Below are 17,211 nucleotides of genomic sequence, written 5' to 3' on the forward strand. Positions count from 1 at the left end.
AGATTAAATGATCAGGCTTTATAATCTATGAATGAAATTCCCAGAACTAAAACACTGTTACATGATAACTTCCTTGAGAGCATAACTCCGTACTTAAGTTACAAGAATTCTGTAGCTAGGGAAAAGGATGTAGCTGAAGTTAATCTTACAAGACTACTTCCCATTTTAGCATATGAACTATAAATATGGTTAAGTCAACATTAAATATATTAGTGCATTGACTAGCACGTTAGTCTCTTAAAGTTTTGTTGTTAGTATACAGTGTAACCGAAAAGACATTCCAGGTCAGAAGTTCAGGATATAAGCAGGACTAGTGTAAATGGGGCCAGATTTTTGTTTGGAGAGGAGTGAAATGATGGAAGTATTTTTAGGACCAAAATGTCCTTAATAGTATGCTCATCATTTCAGAATAAACATGGGAAAACTAATGGCATATGTATTCTTTTGTAGGTGGAAGATACATGAAGCCTGTATGCTGGCACTGGGCTCTGTGAAATCTATTATTACAGATAGCGTGAAGAATGGTAGAATTCATTTTGATATGCAAGGATTCCTGACAAGTGTTGTTCTTGCAGACCTCAATCTGTCAGGTATGTTAGAAAAACTGCTTTGAGTAGTGATAATTGCTGATCATCTGGAAGCCCAGAAATGTTGAAAAGTGTTTCCAAATATTAGTGCTCCATGTATGTAGAGGAAACTCATGCAGTTGACAAGGTAGAATTCTATTGCATAGAACTATTCGGGGGAAGCTGTACAGGCAAAGAGGCATCATTGTATTTGCATGCCCTCTCACATTTCACACAAATCGTAAACCAGTAAGTTAGTCTTCTTTCAGTTGAAATTTCTTGTGTACATGGATGGCTTTGAACTTGTAGGACTCTCTGATGTAGGAAGAGAAACCCTCTCGGAGAGCTGATTATCAGTTAAAGTCAGTATCATCCTTTGAATACTTGGAAAATAATTCAAGGAATAATCCTGTCTTGTTTTAAATTCATTTCTCATGTCCTCTCTTGGTGTCTGTTCAAATCAATAATGGTGGTGTCTGTGAGAGCCAGTTATGCATACTTGTCCCCTCACTAAATCATCACTTTTCCTGATCCGTAAACTTCTTATCCTTATGGATTCCCAACAATCTTAATTATAATACTTATATATCAAAGGCATCCAAATTCAGGATTCTAACCTTCCCCCCCACCTCAAGATTTCAGTCTCATTTCTTGACTTTCCTCTCCTCCTATTCTGATTAGCAGAAACTACTTGATAGTTTTGGCCTTTCCTCTAAAATCCTGCTTTCATATTAACTCTGTGCTATTTTGTATTCTGTTTTACGAATTAGGGTGGCTGAAAACATATTATGGTTGCAATTAGCTTGATCAGATTCTGGGGTAAACATACCTCTCAAATCCAGGGCAAATAAAGGGAAGGACAATTCCTGGTCTTCACTGGCTTCCTTCAGGTCTGGACTCTTGGTGGTGTATTCTTTAAATATTTTATAGGAAGTGATTGCTTTTCAATGAATCTGATTCAGAATATCATTCACACTGGGAAGAGAAACTTGTGTGGGGTGGTTGTTGAGAAGAATTATTTGCTTCTGCGTTGTATCATCAGCAAATTTTGTTACCTTATTGATCACCCCACCACCTTACTGAGCCCTTTTTTTAAGATCATTTGTGAATATGTTGAACAGGAGTGGTCCCAGTACAGACCACTGAGGAATGCCACTAATTACCTCTCTCCATCTGAAAAGAACAATTTTATTCCTAGTCTTTGTTTCCTATATTTTAACCAGTTGTCAGTCCATGAGAGGACCTTCTCTCTTATCCCATGACCACTTACTTTGAGTCTTTAGTGAAGAAGCTTGTTGAAGGCTTTCTGAAAATCTATATTGTATCCACTGGATCCATCTTGTCCGCATGCTTGTTGGATCTCAAAGAATTCTGTTAGATTGGAGGGGCATGATTTTCCTTTACGGAAACCATGGTAACTCTTCCCCAACAAATTACAGTCATCTATGTGTTTGACAATTCTGTTCTTTACTATAGTTTCAACTAGTTTGCCTGGTACTGAAGTTACACTTGTCTGTAATTTCTAGGGTTACCTCTGGAATCTTTTTTTAAAATTGGTGTCACATTAGCTGTCCTCCAGTCATTTGGTATAGTGGCTGATTTTAAATATGTTACAAACCAGAGATGGTAGTACTGTGATTTCACATTTGAATTCTTTCAGAAATCTTATGTGAATGGCATCTGATTCTGGTGACTTACTACTATTTAGTTCTATCGGTTTGTTCCAAAACCTCTTCTACTGACACTTCAGTCTGGGACAGTTCCTCAGATTTGCACCTGACAGGAACGGCTAAGGTTCGAGAGTCACCTTCCATTCTTGGATATGAAGACTGATACAAAAAATTCAAAAGTTTCTCCACTGGATGTTTACCAGGCTTCCTGCTTCTGATGTGCTTTAAAAATTGCTATTTTTGAATCTGTACTTCACATGTTCTTTTTTGGCCTTCCTAATTATATTTTTATACTTTGTGTACCAGAGTTTATGCTCCTTTCTATTTTCCCTGCTAGGATTTAACTTCTGCTTTTTAAACAATGCCTTTTTCCCCCCATATCCATACTTTTACTTTGTTTAGCTGTAGTGACACTTTTTTTTTTTTTTTGGACTCTTATGATATTCTTTAGTTTGGAGTATACATTTCAGTTGATCCTCTATTATTGTATTTTTAAAAACTTTCCATGCAGCTTGCAGGGATTTCACTTTTGGCAGTAAGGCTTGTAATTTGTTTAACTAACTTCCTCAGTATTGAGTATAGTCTCCCTTTCTCAAATTAAATGTTATGGTGGTGGGCTGCTGTGGTGTTTTCCTCACCAAAAGGATGTGAAATCTAATTATATCATGGTCACTGTTACCCAGTGGTTCAGCTATACTCACCTCTTGGACCAGATCTTGTGCTGCACTTAGGACAGTATCAGGAACTGCTTATTCTCCTGTGGATTCTAAAGCTAGCTGCTCCGAAAAGCAGTCATTTAAACTTTATTTCTGCTTCCCATTCTGAGGTGACATATCCAGTCAATATGGGGGTAGTTGAAGTAACCCATATCTTCCTATGTAGAAGAGCCACGTGAGCAAAATGCGGCACTTTCAAATGCTGAGGCCTGCAGCATGCTAATGAGGTGCTGAATATTCATTTCAACACCATTAGTATTCTCCAATTTGGCCATTAGCATGCCCATTTTGAAGTTTTGTCCAAGTGTAGATGTAGCCATGGTGTCGAACAAATATTGCGTTTTAGGATGGCAGAGCTTTGTGTGTTGAGTGGAGGAAATAAGTTTTAGAATAAGTGTGAATTTTAAGAAATCTTTCTTCTTTCAGTGTCTCCCTTTCTGCTTGGTCGTGCTCTTTGGGCTGCCAGTCGCTTTACAGTTGCTATGTCTCCAGAATTAATCCAGCAGTTTCTGCAGGCCACAGTCAGTGGTCTACATGAGACTCAACCTCCTTCGGTCCGAATCTCTGCAGTCAGAGCCATCTGGGGGTAAGTGGATCATAGTCGTAGGAGTGGAATCATCAAGAAATGATCAAGTCCAGTCCCCTGCACACACTGGACAGAGCACTGTATAGACCAGAGAGAGGCAAACTAGGGCTTTTGTGGGTCACCTCTTGGCCCTTCAGCTTCTGCTGGAGACCTGGGTGTGGGGCTTGTCCTTCTCCACAGATGCCATCGTTCTGCATGGCTTCTGGAAGAAGCAGTATGTCCCCCATCTGGCATCTATGTGTAGGGACAATCAGGGAGCTCCATGCACTGCCCCTATACAGGCACCATCCTTGCCGCTCCCATTGCCTGGGAGCTCAAGGGCCAAGATGTGTGAGAATTTTTTCTTGCCTGGATTTGAAATATAGTTCCCCCAGAGAGGCGAGGGGTACCGGTAGGTAGTTATGGAACAGATGTCCAGGGAAGTCCTTCCATATTGGGAGAAATAGATACCAGAACAGTCGTGGAGCTCATGCTCTTCTTTTCTCTAGAAGGTGATCCAGGGATTACAAGTGTCTTGGAGTTGTAGGATTTTACTAGGAGAGTGAGACAAGTAGGCTCAGGAAGTAGAACTTTCATACGAGCTGGACCAGGGCCTGGAACATGCCAGAAGGCATTGATGTGTCACTGGGTCCATTGTATTCAGAACTAAATACGAGATGATCATTGCTACTTACCAATTGCATAGCAAGCCCCACCATGTCTCTGTCATACTAAATTAAACTCTGGATACTGATTAAGTAACTTACTCCTCTTAGCTATACAGGAGGCGTTACCTTTTTTAGAATAATGACACCCTTCTATGGTGATGAACTTATGAATGGAAGGGATGGGGTATGGAGCCCAGTGGCCTGAGACCATTGCAGTTTTCAGCAGCCTGAAAAGGTGAGGACAGGGAGACTGGAGGTATACATTGGAAAGTGGGAGACAGAGACTTAGAGTAGAAAATACAGGAATCAGGCAGTTAAAACAAAAACTATATAGTTGGGAGGAAAAGAGAAAGGAAAGAGGGAAGAACCACTGCAAGGATACTTTGATCTGTGCATCCGACGTCTGCTAGTGCCATTGTAAATATTACACTTGTGTGTTTTGTACCATGAATTCCTTATCTAGTTACTGTGACCAGCTGAAGATCTCTGAAAGCACCCATGTATTGCAGCCTTTCCTTCCCAGTATCCTGGATGGACTGATCCACTTGGCAGCTCAGTTCAGTTCAGAGGTCCTCAATCTTGTGATGGAAACACTTTGTATTGTCTGCACAGTAGATCCGGCTTTCACAGCAAGTGTGGAGAACAAAATCTGCCCCTTCACCATAGCAATCTTCCTCAAGTACAGTAATGGTATGTGCCCAAGTGTGTCTCTTAAACATAGCTTTGTCTTTGCTAATGGAGTCTGGTCAAGTTTAATCTTCTGCAGTCTATCTGTAAAGTTGACATGTAAGGAGTGTATTTAGAATGTACGAATGACATTCTGAAAATACACTATTCCTAGATTTTAAGGCTAGGTGGGATGATTATCATCTAGATTGATACCCTATATGGCATAGGCCAGAGAATTGCACCCATTGATTCCTGTATCTAACCCATATTTTATGCTCTGGTTCACCTACTTTTTTTATGTGAAGGCATCCAATTTTGGTATAAGACTTGTAAATGAAGAAGGATGCATTACATCTTTGATTAGTTCCAAAAACGTACACTCATTTCTAAGATATATTTTTCTAATTTCAGCTTCCAGCCATTGGATGTGCTTCTGCCTTTGCTACATTAGAATATTTTACCATTGAAATCTTTTAGACCCTCATCAAGTTCTTCTAACTTCTGTTTGATAAAGACTTTGCAATAACTTTCTGCACTATTTGTGACGTAAAAGGGCTAGTATGATATGCAGTTGTGGAAGAAAGAGAACTTTCTTCCTATAAGGCAGGCTGACTCATCGGTTACAAGAAGGCATTTTGTATATAAAAGATCAGGAAAGGGATCTTGGAGTTATAGTGGATAGTTCTCTGAAGACATCCACGCAGTGTGCAGCGGCAGTTAGTAAGGCAAATAGGATGTTAGGAATTATTAAAAAAGGGATCGATAATAAGACAAAAGATATCATACTTCCCCTATATAAAACTATGGTACGCCCACATCTCGAGTACTGCGTGCAGATGTGGTCTCCTCACCTCAAAAAAGATATATTGGCATTAGAAAAGGTTCAGAAAAGGGCGACTAAGATGATTAGGGGCTTGGAAAGGGTCCCATATGGGGAGAGGCTAGAGAGACTGGGACTTTTCAGTTTGGAAAAGAGGCGATTGAGGGGCGATATGATAGAGGTATATAAAATCATGAATGGTGTGGAGAAAGTGAATATAGAAAAATTATTTACCTTTTCCCATAATACAAGAACTAGGGGACACCAAATGAAATTGATGGGTAGTGGGTTCAAAACTAATAAAAGGAAATTTTTCTTCACACAGCGCACAGTCAACCTGTGGAACTCCTTGCCCGAGGCGGCTGTGAAGGCCAGGACTCTATTAGGGTTTAAAAAAGAGCTTGATAAATTTTTGCAGGTCAGGTCCATAAATGGCTATTAGCCAGGGATAAAGTATGGTGCCCTAGCCTTCATAACAAGGGCAGGAGATGGATGGCAGGAGATAAATCACTTGTCTTCTGTTCTCCTTCTCTGGGGCGCCTGGCATTGGCCACCGTCGGCAGATGGGATGCTGGGCTTGATGGACCTTTGGTCTGACCCAGTATGGCCATTCTTATGTTCTTATGTTCTTATTGTCCTGAATTGAAGATATTAAGTCATTATGCAGAATCTGAATGCTGTGATAAGCTGATGTATCTGACAAAGTAACATCACAAACTATCCCCTTCATAGAGGAAATGACCAAGAGGAGTGAAGGTACAGATGCAATTTCAGAAGAGAAAATATTGTCCAGACTCAGACTGCAGATTATCAGGGTCCGTACGAAGGATTTTTTTCCATTCTGTGCATACATTTTTATGGTAAAAACCTGTTTTGTAGGTTATAGGGTGGTTCCTAGGTTGGACTGCTTTCAGCTTGGAACCAGATTTGGGAACCATGGACAACACTGTAGACTTCCATTTGTCAATGGCAGTAGGTCTCAGGACTCAAGGCCTCTTGTGATTTGTGGACCATACTGCAGCTGTGAGTTGCCCATTTCAAGGCACCTTCTCGAAGGGCTCAGTGCATCGGGAAGGTCTAGTGGTGGACCAGATGTTTTTTAAAGCCCCAGGGTAAAGGCTTTGATACAGCTGGCAACCCTCAGGAAAGTGCCTGTCTCCAAGATAAAGGATGCCTATGATGGAGGTATCAGAGATTGGAAAGACAGTGGGGTAAGAGGTGCACTGTTTAAATATCTCTCTTCCTTATGGCTAGAATTGGCCATGCCATCACCAGGCAAAAATGACATGAGGTCAGTTTTTTAAAATAGAGCATAAAATCTACAGAAAGAGATTGTAAAAAAAATTGATTGCACTAAAACTAACAAAATTGATTATTTTAGTCAAGTCAGAAATTGTGCAAAGTCAGGGTCTTCAACCCAGAGCAAGATATGTATCTCTGATGTGTGAAAATAGAGAAACTGAGTGGCAGGATTGTTCCTTTATGTAACCTTGCCAGCCATGCATTTAACTTAGCAAAGACAGGACATGATCCAGTAGCTGGAAGCTGAAACTAAACACATTTGAACTGAAGATAACGGCTAAGTTGTTTCAGTGAGGGTGACTATTGGAACAACCTTTTTTGGGACATAGAGGACTTTAAACCTCCTGGAATCTTTAAATTGAGATTGAATGACAGAGTTGTAGACTTGAGGGCAGAAATCATGGAATCAAATTACATGGTCTGTTCTGAAGGAGGTCAGACTAGATCTTGATCATCCGTCACACCTTAAAAATCCATGAGTTTACATCTTTAGCTGTTATAGTTGCAACAAAAAATGCTTAAAATATGAACTTTTTCATGCAGTTATGCCAGCCTGAGTCTCCAGACACCCTTAATCAGTGTAGCTGTGTAAGTTTAACTCATCCTTAGGTTTGTTAGCTATAGGAAATTTCAACCATTTTACTTCAGACTGTATTAACACAAATATCAATTTGTTCTGCTTAGTTATCATTGTTGATACAGGATAGCTGTCCAGCACTTAGTTACCACTGTGTTAGTTGTTCAGGTTGCCAGAATGAGGAATTCAAATGCACCACCACCAGTGTTCGCTGTAAGCTGAGTGTTTGGGCAGCTAACCAAGTGCTGCACAGCTGGTTAGTAGAGTGCCCACAGATGACAGCGTTTGTGTTCTATGGTGATGCACATCTTCACATGCTTTGGTGCACATAACAAAATTTATTCTGCTCATGGATAGAAAAATTACAGGGAACACTGACTACCACCAATGTTAAAATAACTCCTTGCCTTTCTGAAGGGAATCCTCCTCGTAATATAGGCCTAAACTGCTTCCTGTATACCAAAAGCTCTCTGTTTTTCCATGTGTTTGTAGAAGCCAGTGCTAGGGTTCCCTTCCCAGGTGTCAAGCTTCCAGCTCTCCCCTGACAATTTTGTGGTGCAGTTAAACTTCGTCGCTGGAAAATTCTGCTCCAGACTGAAGTCTGAAACTTTGTGGATGATGAACATTGAATTTAATACTGAAATAATTTGTGCTAAACATTTTATCTACCTAACTGGTTTGGTGAACAATAAAGAGTAAAGGTAATTGGTGTGAACTGGTACATTAGTTTCAATTCCCTGTTGTATCACATTTGTTATACAGCATGGTATTTGGTTCTTTGACAACATACACGGGTATATTGAAAGTCTACCTTCATCATGGAATTGTCTAGTAAATGCCGAAAAGCCATATAGAAACTGATTGACTTTTCTTCCCATTACTACTAGTTGCTGAAATTTGCAGATTACCGTGTGGAACAAAAGCAACAAAACTTTAGATCAATGCTCATTAGTTTGTCTTAGTAACTGGTGCTTTCTCACTCTAGATCCTGTTGTTGCCTCTCTCGCCCAAGATATCTTTAAGGAGCTAGCACAGATAGAAGCCTGCCAGGGTCCAATGCAGATGAGACTAATCCCAACTCTTGTCAGCATCATGCAGGCTCCTGCTGATAAGATTCCAGCGGGGCTTTGTGCAGTAAGTACTATGGCGAAAGATGGTTTTAGCTGCAGGTTGGATTTTCACTGCAGCAAGTGAAAACATTGGCTTTATGCCATTCCTACTCCATCAACCTATTTTGGTATGAAAAGAACAAAGGATGCTCAAAACTCTTCAGCAATGTCTTAAGTGACTGAGATCTTCCTTTGGGGACAGAGACCCACAGGTTTGGAAGAGATGCTCGTCAGTCTTCTATTTCTCAGTGGTCTGTTTGCCTTATTCCAGTCTTTACCAAGGTCAGATCTATACTGCAGCCAGGACTGATGCTCTGTGATTGATTGATCCACTGGTGATCGGTGTAAACATAGCCCAACAGTCTTTAGCTTTTTTTTAACCATATGGAGTAGTACAACCTCTGGAAGTTAGATTTCTCACAATAGGACATTCTCCAGTAATGCACGTGGCTTGTCATTGGACATGGTACATGCATAGCTTTTTAGAACCCAAGCTGTGCATTCTCTCCCATGTAAGTTTGCACCTTTCTGTAAACAGTGAAACACCATATGTGTAACTGTGTACATTAGAAATACATAGGCTCATGCTTTGTATTGATTCCATTTATAATGTATTAATACATCATTAAAATATTTACATTATCAGCTGAGTATATATTATCCATCCGTTGTTTCGGCAGACACTCAACCAGAGTTGCTGAGGTCAGAGAGATGTCACCCCTCATGTCTTCCCCAGGATACTGGCACGCGTGGATGCCTCATTACAGACACTGCCCTGCAAGAAATGTCCTCTCCCCTTCAGACCACTACATGTTAGCAACAGCAGAAAGAGACAAAGAGCACACTTGGCCACAATCCCCATGGTGCTCAGTCCAGGCTTTTGAGAACTTGCTTGCATGATGAGAAGCACTTTTTGCCATAGCTGACTTTAGTTTAATTTCCCCTTTCAGCTTTCTGCTGTTGGAAGTGGTTCTCTTGCTAATGAGCCCTATACTTATATTTCAAGGGTGCACAGTTGAAGATAGGAAGTCCTCCTGCAGGATTTATATATGTCCTTTATGGTTAGTCCTTGAATCCTTTAGCTGAATCAGATTAATCAACACTTTTCTCCATACAAACATATTTAAAACTACATCAGGTACAGTTCTGTTCCAGCAGAACAGCATTTTAAGGGTGACTTCGAAATTATCTTTGCTGTAGGCTACCTGCTATCTTCTAACCTCCCTGATACTTGCGTGTCTGAGGTGTTTTACGGAGGTAAAAGCTGAAACAAAACTACTTTGTTTTCCTACAAAGTATAATCTGTTTTATGGAACTCTGAAGTGCAAGTGATTACAGCCACTTGGAAACACAAAACTGATGAGAAAGGGGGTGGGGGGCTAATAAAAACTACTTGCTGTTGAAATAATCATAGAACACTAGAACTGGAGGGGAGCTCAGGAGGTCAAGTCCAGTTCCCTGCCCTTCTGACAAGACCAAGCACCATCTGTGTCATCCCTGTTAGATATTTATCTCACCAGTTCTTAGGTATCTCCAATGATGGAGATTCTACAACCACCCTAGGCAATTTTTCAGTGCTTCTAGTGCTTAACCACCCAGAGTATCAATTTTTTCCTAATGTCTAGTCTAACCTTTTCTTGATGCAATTTAAACCCATTGTTTCTTGTTATATCATCAGAGGCTAAGGAGAAGAATTTTTCTCCCTCCTTGTAACATCCTTTCAGGTACTTCAAAGCTGCTGTTGTGTGTTTGCTCTCAGCCTTGCCTTTTTCCAAACTAAATAAACAAATGAAACAAATTATTTTAATGTTCTGTCATAAGTCATATTTTCTAGACGTTGAATCATTTTCATTGCTCTTCTCTGGACCCTTTCCCATTTCTCCACATCTTTCCTAAAATGTGGGCCCCAGAAGTAGCCACAGTACTCCAGTTGAGGCCTAACCAATGTTTCTGAAATAATGTGAGGCAGCTCCTGCCTCACCCTGTTTTCTTTTCTCCTTCTCCATCCTCCCAAATCCTTTCCTTAGGATCTCTTGAACCCCACTCGGGTTCCACCTGCAGCCTGCAAACCCCTTCTTTGCTGCTTCCTGCTTGTGCCTCTTGTGCACTAGTCCCACACTTCCTATTCCTCCTCCTTCCTCCCAGAGTTTAAACTGCTGCAAATAGCTGATTTGCATCATTCAAGCTCTGGGAGGGAGGGGCAGAAGTGGGGACAGAGCACAAATCGGGATTCATGGTGCTCTGAAAATACAGGGAGGTTGGGGGAGTAGTAGAAAATATGTGCACAAGAGGCACCTGGAGGGGAGGGAAAGATGTTGGGGGTTGCATGGGCTGCAGTTTGAACTTCAGTGGGCTGCAGGTTGCCCACCACTGCTGTACAGAGACAGAGTTGCTTTTGAATGCTCTGTCTGTTGTCATTCAGCTTCCTGTCCCATATCTATGGGGTGCTGGTGACTGGCATCAGAGGTTTGACATGGGCTCAGTAGTGAAATGAGGCTCTGTTAGGAAATCAGTCTTATAAGACTCCTGTTCAGTCTGTGGTGTGTGTAATGAGTGGCATCTCCTGTTCTTAGTACTAACCAGAACATTTCTCAAACTTCTGAATAGTGAGCTGAGCAGTAAATCAAGCTCTTGCTCTCTTCCCTGGGCCCCATTTGATCAAGGCAGCACAGGAGAGTCTGCATCTGTCACTGCTGGCTGTCCTTTCCCCATTGAAAAATAGCCCTTTGCATCTTGCACCTTTGCCTCCCAGGCTTTGCGAAAATGAGTTGCTGTGCTGTGAGACCTGTTTGAAAGCACTATATTTTTATTCTCCTTTTCTTTGTGCCTTCCCCTTTCAGACTTCTATTGATATATTAACCACTGTTGTGAGGAATACGAAACCTCCTCTTTCACAGCTCTTGATCTGCCAAGCATTCCCTGCGGTGGCTCAGTGCAGCCTGCACACGGATGATAATGCTACCATGCAGGTAAGGCCTATAGGAAATGGGGAGGGACTGCAGGGTCTTGTCAACCCAAAACAGTGGGTGAGACAAGTCAGTCATTTGACACGCTCTGTTTAGACTGTTATTTTGCCTTGTGGGGGATCAGTCTGACCCCTACCAGAAGACACGCTGGCAGTTAATTCAAATAGGGAAAAACAGGAGGGAAGGGGAAAAGCTGCATTTGATTCCTGTTCCCCTTTTGCCGGTTTCAGCATTTTTCAAAGGGAAAAGGCTGAAGTGAGAACGCTCAGGGTGGGCTTCACTGCCAGCTGATTTTGTCACAGCCTAACTTTCTCTGAGTAATGGTTGTTTTTCTGGTGGTTTCCTACAAAGTATAATCCATCATGGCCAGCTGCTGCCTCACCATATTTTCTTCTTTTCTCCTCCACCACATTCCCACAGCTTCTGCAAGTGAGAATGGAAGGGGTACCAGCAACAACCTTTTGTGTTCTACCTCTCTGATCTTTGAACAGAGAGAAGCAACTTTGCAATGCCAGTTATTTCTCATGTGGGTGTGGCCCACGAGAACAGTGCTCCTGTGAGAATAAGGTGACTATGGTGTGCTGGACTGCTGCACTACAGCCTTTGAAACAGAGAGAGCAAGGGCAAGTTCTACTGTGGAAGTCTGGGATGCGTTTGTCCCTTGTGTTGCACTTTAGCTACCCAGAACTCTAGTTGGTCTCCTGAAATGTGTCTGCCCACTAGATTGATTGAAACGGAATTACAGATACTCACACTCCAGGCCTTCTGAGCATTGGATTTCTCACAATTGACACTATTTTACCTATAATGGTCACCTAGTCTACTAACTCTTTCTTCCTATTTCAGGTGTGTTCTGCTGTGGTGAATTGGTGGTCTCCTTGCTTCACTTGCGGGGGGCGGGGGCGGGAGGGAATGGGAGAGATTGTTGGTTTTGAGATTGACAGTTCTAACACAGTAATTCTCTCTTGTATTCAGAATGGTGGTGAGTGTCTGCGTGCGTATGTCTCAGTAGCACTGGAACAGATTGCACAATGGCATGATGAAGAAGGCCACAATGGGCTGTGGTATGTCATGCAGGTGGTGAGCCAACTCCTGGATCCACGAACCTCAGAGTTCACAGCTGCCTTTGTGGGCAGACTAGTCTCCACACTGATTTCCAAAGCAGGAAGTGAACTGGGAGAGAACCTGGACCAGATTCTGAGAGCAATCTTGAGCAAAATGCAACAAGCAGAGACGCTCAGTGTAATGCAGGTGAGGAGGTGGAGGCCCACTGTAAACTATGATCGTAAGTGTCAGGAAGAGAAACACTGTCACTGGAGTATATGGTTATGTTACATGTCGGTGTATCTGCTGCCTATGCAATTGCAGATTCTAGGTATGCTACAAAATGGCTGTTGTGTGCCTATAGTACTTGCCTTGAGGGAGCAGAGGAGTAGAAATTTAAAGCCTCTCATCAAACATGTTGCAAGCTATCTCCTGATTTCGGTATTTCCCAGCTTTCTATTAAGACATCCCACCAACTACATTGTCCTTTTTGGGAGGATCCACCATTATTCCTGTTCCTCCGCTTCTCAACCCTCTCAGCCATCTGCCATCCAGATACATTGCTCTCACTTTCCCACCTCTGTCCTGCCACTCAGCACCTCCAGCTGATCCCTCTAGCCCAGCAATTGGGTTATGATTGCTCCCAGGCCATTGATGCCACTTACTGGCTCTGGCTACTTTCTCTGGATTAGTGCTTCCCAGATACAGCTTCCTACACCACTCTGCTGCATGACAGAAGTGAGAGCCCTGGGGTGGCATGGAGTAGTTGCAAGACATTTAGTATTAGCAGGTGCATGAAACACGCAGGGGACTGGGGGAAAAGAAACAAGCTTTGGTAAAGAAAAAAATAAAACAATTGTTGGATTATTACATATGTATAATGTATAGCTAGTGTTCCTTTTTCTTTTGTAGTCCTTGATTATGGTATTTGCTCACCTGGTTCACTCCCAGCTGGAGCCTTTGTTAGAATTCCTGAGTAGTCTCCCTGGGCCAACTGGCAAACCTGCTTTGGAATTTGTAATGGCTGAATGGATGAGTCGGCAGCATTTGTTCTATGGACAGTATGAAGGCAAAGTCAGGTAAAATAGTATAAGCATTTGGCTTACAAACTGTTGTCAGCATGCTAGCTGCTTGCCCTGTTATGTTTTATAGCTTAGATGCACTGGGAGACCTCTGTGCTAACTCTGCTCACGTAGCTGCACCAGCAATATCACAGGACCTAACCACATCAACCACACTATTAGGGGCTCTTTCACCTGCTCATCTAATAATATAAATTGTAAGCCATCTGGAACAAGATACTTACTGTGCACCAATGCTGGACAGAAATCTCTCTCTGCTTTTCTGGCTGCTGTTCTACATGGCAGCTCTGTAGGTGGAGAGGGAGGAAAATTTCAGAACAGGAAACATCTCTGTAGTTTTCCTCTTACTGCTTGCTGTTTATTATGCCAGAGCAGAAGCTCACCTGACTTGTAGTGTGTGTTTGAAGGAATGCATGGGGAAGAAGTGGGGAGAGATGTAAAATGTGAGAAGTGAGAGTCTAGTTCATGGAAGTGATCAATTATATTTTTGTCAAAGCACTGTTCAGGGTTTCTCACAAGATATTGGGTGTCTTTAGAATTCATATTATCAGTCAGGACAGGAGGAATATCAGCAGAAATGTGATAGTTTATCTAGAATTGGCTTTGCAGAAAACTTCAGTCTCTACATCCGTTTCCCCAGTGGAGCCTGGGTTTTTAGTGACTGATATAGCATCCATGAACCTGAAGTGCTTACAGCTTATATTTAAGTTGTGCTATTTTTCAAGTGCTTGCTCATGTTCATTCCATATTATGTGTGTGTTTGCCACAGGCAGTGGTGCTGGAAGTTTTTTCCCTCAGAGTATGTACAGGATAGTGGCTCTGGCACACCCTGGAGCAGTGCGCACACGCTATGCTGTAAGAAGCTGTGATGTTATTGGATTTTGAAATGAACATGCAACATTGTTGCAACCATTGTTCTATGTATGTACCAAATCTTGTGCCAAGTGAGCCAAGTGATGGGTCTATTAAAAGCTTATAATACACTGATTCTGTTTTACTGCTCATATGCATGTATCATTTTTACATTCAAAGTTAAGTATTGGCTTTGTGCTTGTATTTGAAATGGTTTTTCTGGGAGATCTCAACTATAATGAAAGCTCTCCCCAGTCTATAATGTAAAAGTGGGCATCAAACAGGAAGACAGTGTCCCCACTGATGTTTAACCTGCATACAATAGCCCGAGAGTCTCACCTAGATCACAGAAAACCATGACACTAGTCTTTTCCAACTATCTTGTGATGTTGAGTGATGCATGGGAAGGCATGAATGCCAACATCAAAATACCTGAAGCCTTCTGCAAATTGTCAGGGCTCAAGGTTCAAGCTAAAAATGCTATGTATCATACATAAGTCCAACTCATGACTCACACAATTAACAAATGCAAAGCCTGGAAAATCAACCAAGGAGGTGAATGTGACCATGCCTGATAAGTCTGAAAAATACTTGGGACTTGACCCATGGACTGGATTTTCACCAAACTGGCATTGTCAGACAGGGTTGAAACCTGGCTTTAAAAAAAAACAAAAATGCTCCTCTGAAACCATCACACAAGCTTGTAATTCTCAATGCCTTCCCATACCAAGCATCATCTACCTCACTAATATTGACTGCAGAAAAAGTCATCTTCTCTTGATGACAACATTAGGAGAGCTGTCAAGAAATAGCTCCATTTACAAGCTGAAACCTGCAACAGCTTTATCTATGCCAGAATCAGAAATGGTGGATTGGGACTAACAAGACTGGCAAGACAAGTCTATAGATTCACACAGTCCAGAGATGAAACAATTCAAAATACTGCATTGGCTAATACAGAAAAAAATTTCAGGATCTCTGGGTGGCTGCTGGCAGTAATGAGGATGAAATCCCCAATATAACAGACCCCAGTATTCATTGATTACAAGTTACCACACCATGTTGTGGAAACCTTGAATGAATGGAGAACACCAGCTCCTAAAGCAGTATATCCCCAACCATGTAATTGGAGAACCCTCGAATTCCCCAGTGGAAATTCAGTGCCAAGGTAGTGGAACACATTCCACAATGATACCATCAGTAATAACTGGTTACAGTTTCATTGAAGGTTCTCTGAATGCCTATTTCTGACTGCAGTCCAAACTACTTCCTCAGAGTCAAAAGTTGAGCCAGCATCTCAGTTAGGAGTCAACACCAGCAAGTGAACTATCACCAGCAACTATAGACCACACCACAGTAACTCTAAACCTGGAACCAGTCCTTGCAAGAGAGCTCGGTGCTAACTCTGCTCACATATCTGCACCAGCAATATCATCACAGGGCCTAACCACATCAACCACACCATTAGAGGCTCTTTCACCTGCACATCTAACATAATATATGCCATCAAATGCCAGCAATGCCCCACTACAATTTACATTGGCCAAACTAGACAGTCTCTACATAAAAGAACAAATGGACATAAATCAGACATTAGGAACAGTAACATACAAAATCCTGTAGAACACTTCAATCTCCATGGATGCTCAGTAGCAGATTTAAAAGTAGCAGTCCTACAACAAAAAAACTCCAAAGAGAAACTACAGAGCTGTAATTCATTTGCAAATTTGACAGTATCAACCAAGGATTGAACAGAGGCTGGGCGTGGTTGACCAATTAAAAAAGCAGTTTGTCCTCTCTTGATATTCACAGCTTCACATTAACTGCTGATGATGAGCCACATCCTCTGACTGACCAGACCTTGTCAACTCTGGCCCTCTCCTTGACTGAGACTCCCTCTTTGAACCCTCCTCTGGAACACGCCCCCCCATGCATCTGACAAAGCAGGTCTTTGCCCACGAAAGCTTATGCTCCAAAAGATCTGTTAGTCTATAAAGTGCCACAAGACTTCTTGTTGTTTTTAAAGATAGACTAACTCGGCTACCCCTCAGAATGAATTCTTTGGCAACAAGAAGGGAGTGATCAAGAAATTTACCTCTTGTCAGACAGATCTGTGGTTGTCTAAGCCTCAGCTGGAAATGCTTCTCGAAGAGAATTGCAATAAGAAAGGAGAACAGAGAACACAAATCACCTCTCTCCTCACAGCATCAAAAATTTTTGAAAGACAAAGGAAGCAACTGTTGAACTAGGGGTAGTCCTGATTTAAAGGAGTTGAATCAGTAAAACCATGGTGGTGACAAAAGCTTTGTCTTGAATTCATTTAGCTTGCTCAGTTAGGTGCCAAGTTGCATTTTATCTTTTTATTTCCTGGTAAACAGTTCTGACTCTTACACCTTATTACTTGTATCTATTTAAAATCTCTGTTATAATAAGCTTGCTTTATTTACCTGAGACAGTGTGTGTGTTATCTGAGAAGATTTGTGCTTATTGTTTTTTATGTTAATGAAATGATGGACTTTCTAAGAGCTTGTATTGCACATAAGCAAAGAGCTGCGCAGTACAAGGTGCACGTTCTGGGGACAGGTTTGGGACTCAGAATTTGCTA

General features: G+C 41.8%; 1 protein-coding gene across 1 annotated transcript in view; it reads left to right on the forward strand.

Moving 5' to 3' along the window:
- IPO9 (importin 9) overlaps positions 1-17,211 on the forward strand; it is a 76,917-nt gene that overhangs the window by 45,392 nt on the left and 14,314 nt on the right. Inside the window, exons 13-19 of the mRNA XM_074977837.1 lie at positions 451-590; positions 3,379-3,538; positions 4,649-4,875; positions 8,539-8,687; positions 11,503-11,631; positions 12,604-12,879; positions 13,585-13,751. Of these exons, the coding sequence (XP_074833938.1) occupies positions 451-590; positions 3,379-3,538; positions 4,649-4,875; positions 8,539-8,687; positions 11,503-11,631; positions 12,604-12,879; positions 13,585-13,751 (1,248 nt within the window). The remainder of the gene's footprint in view (positions 1-450; positions 591-3,378; positions 3,539-4,648; positions 4,876-8,538; positions 8,688-11,502; positions 11,632-12,603; positions 12,880-13,584; positions 13,752-17,211) is intronic.

The sequence above is a fragment of the Carettochelys insculpta genome, chromosome 26 (genome assembly GCF_033958435.1).
Source record: "Carettochelys insculpta isolate YL-2023 chromosome 26, ASM3395843v1, whole genome shotgun sequence".
Lineage (NCBI taxonomy): Eukaryota > Metazoa > Chordata > Testudines > Carettochelyidae > Carettochelys > Carettochelys insculpta.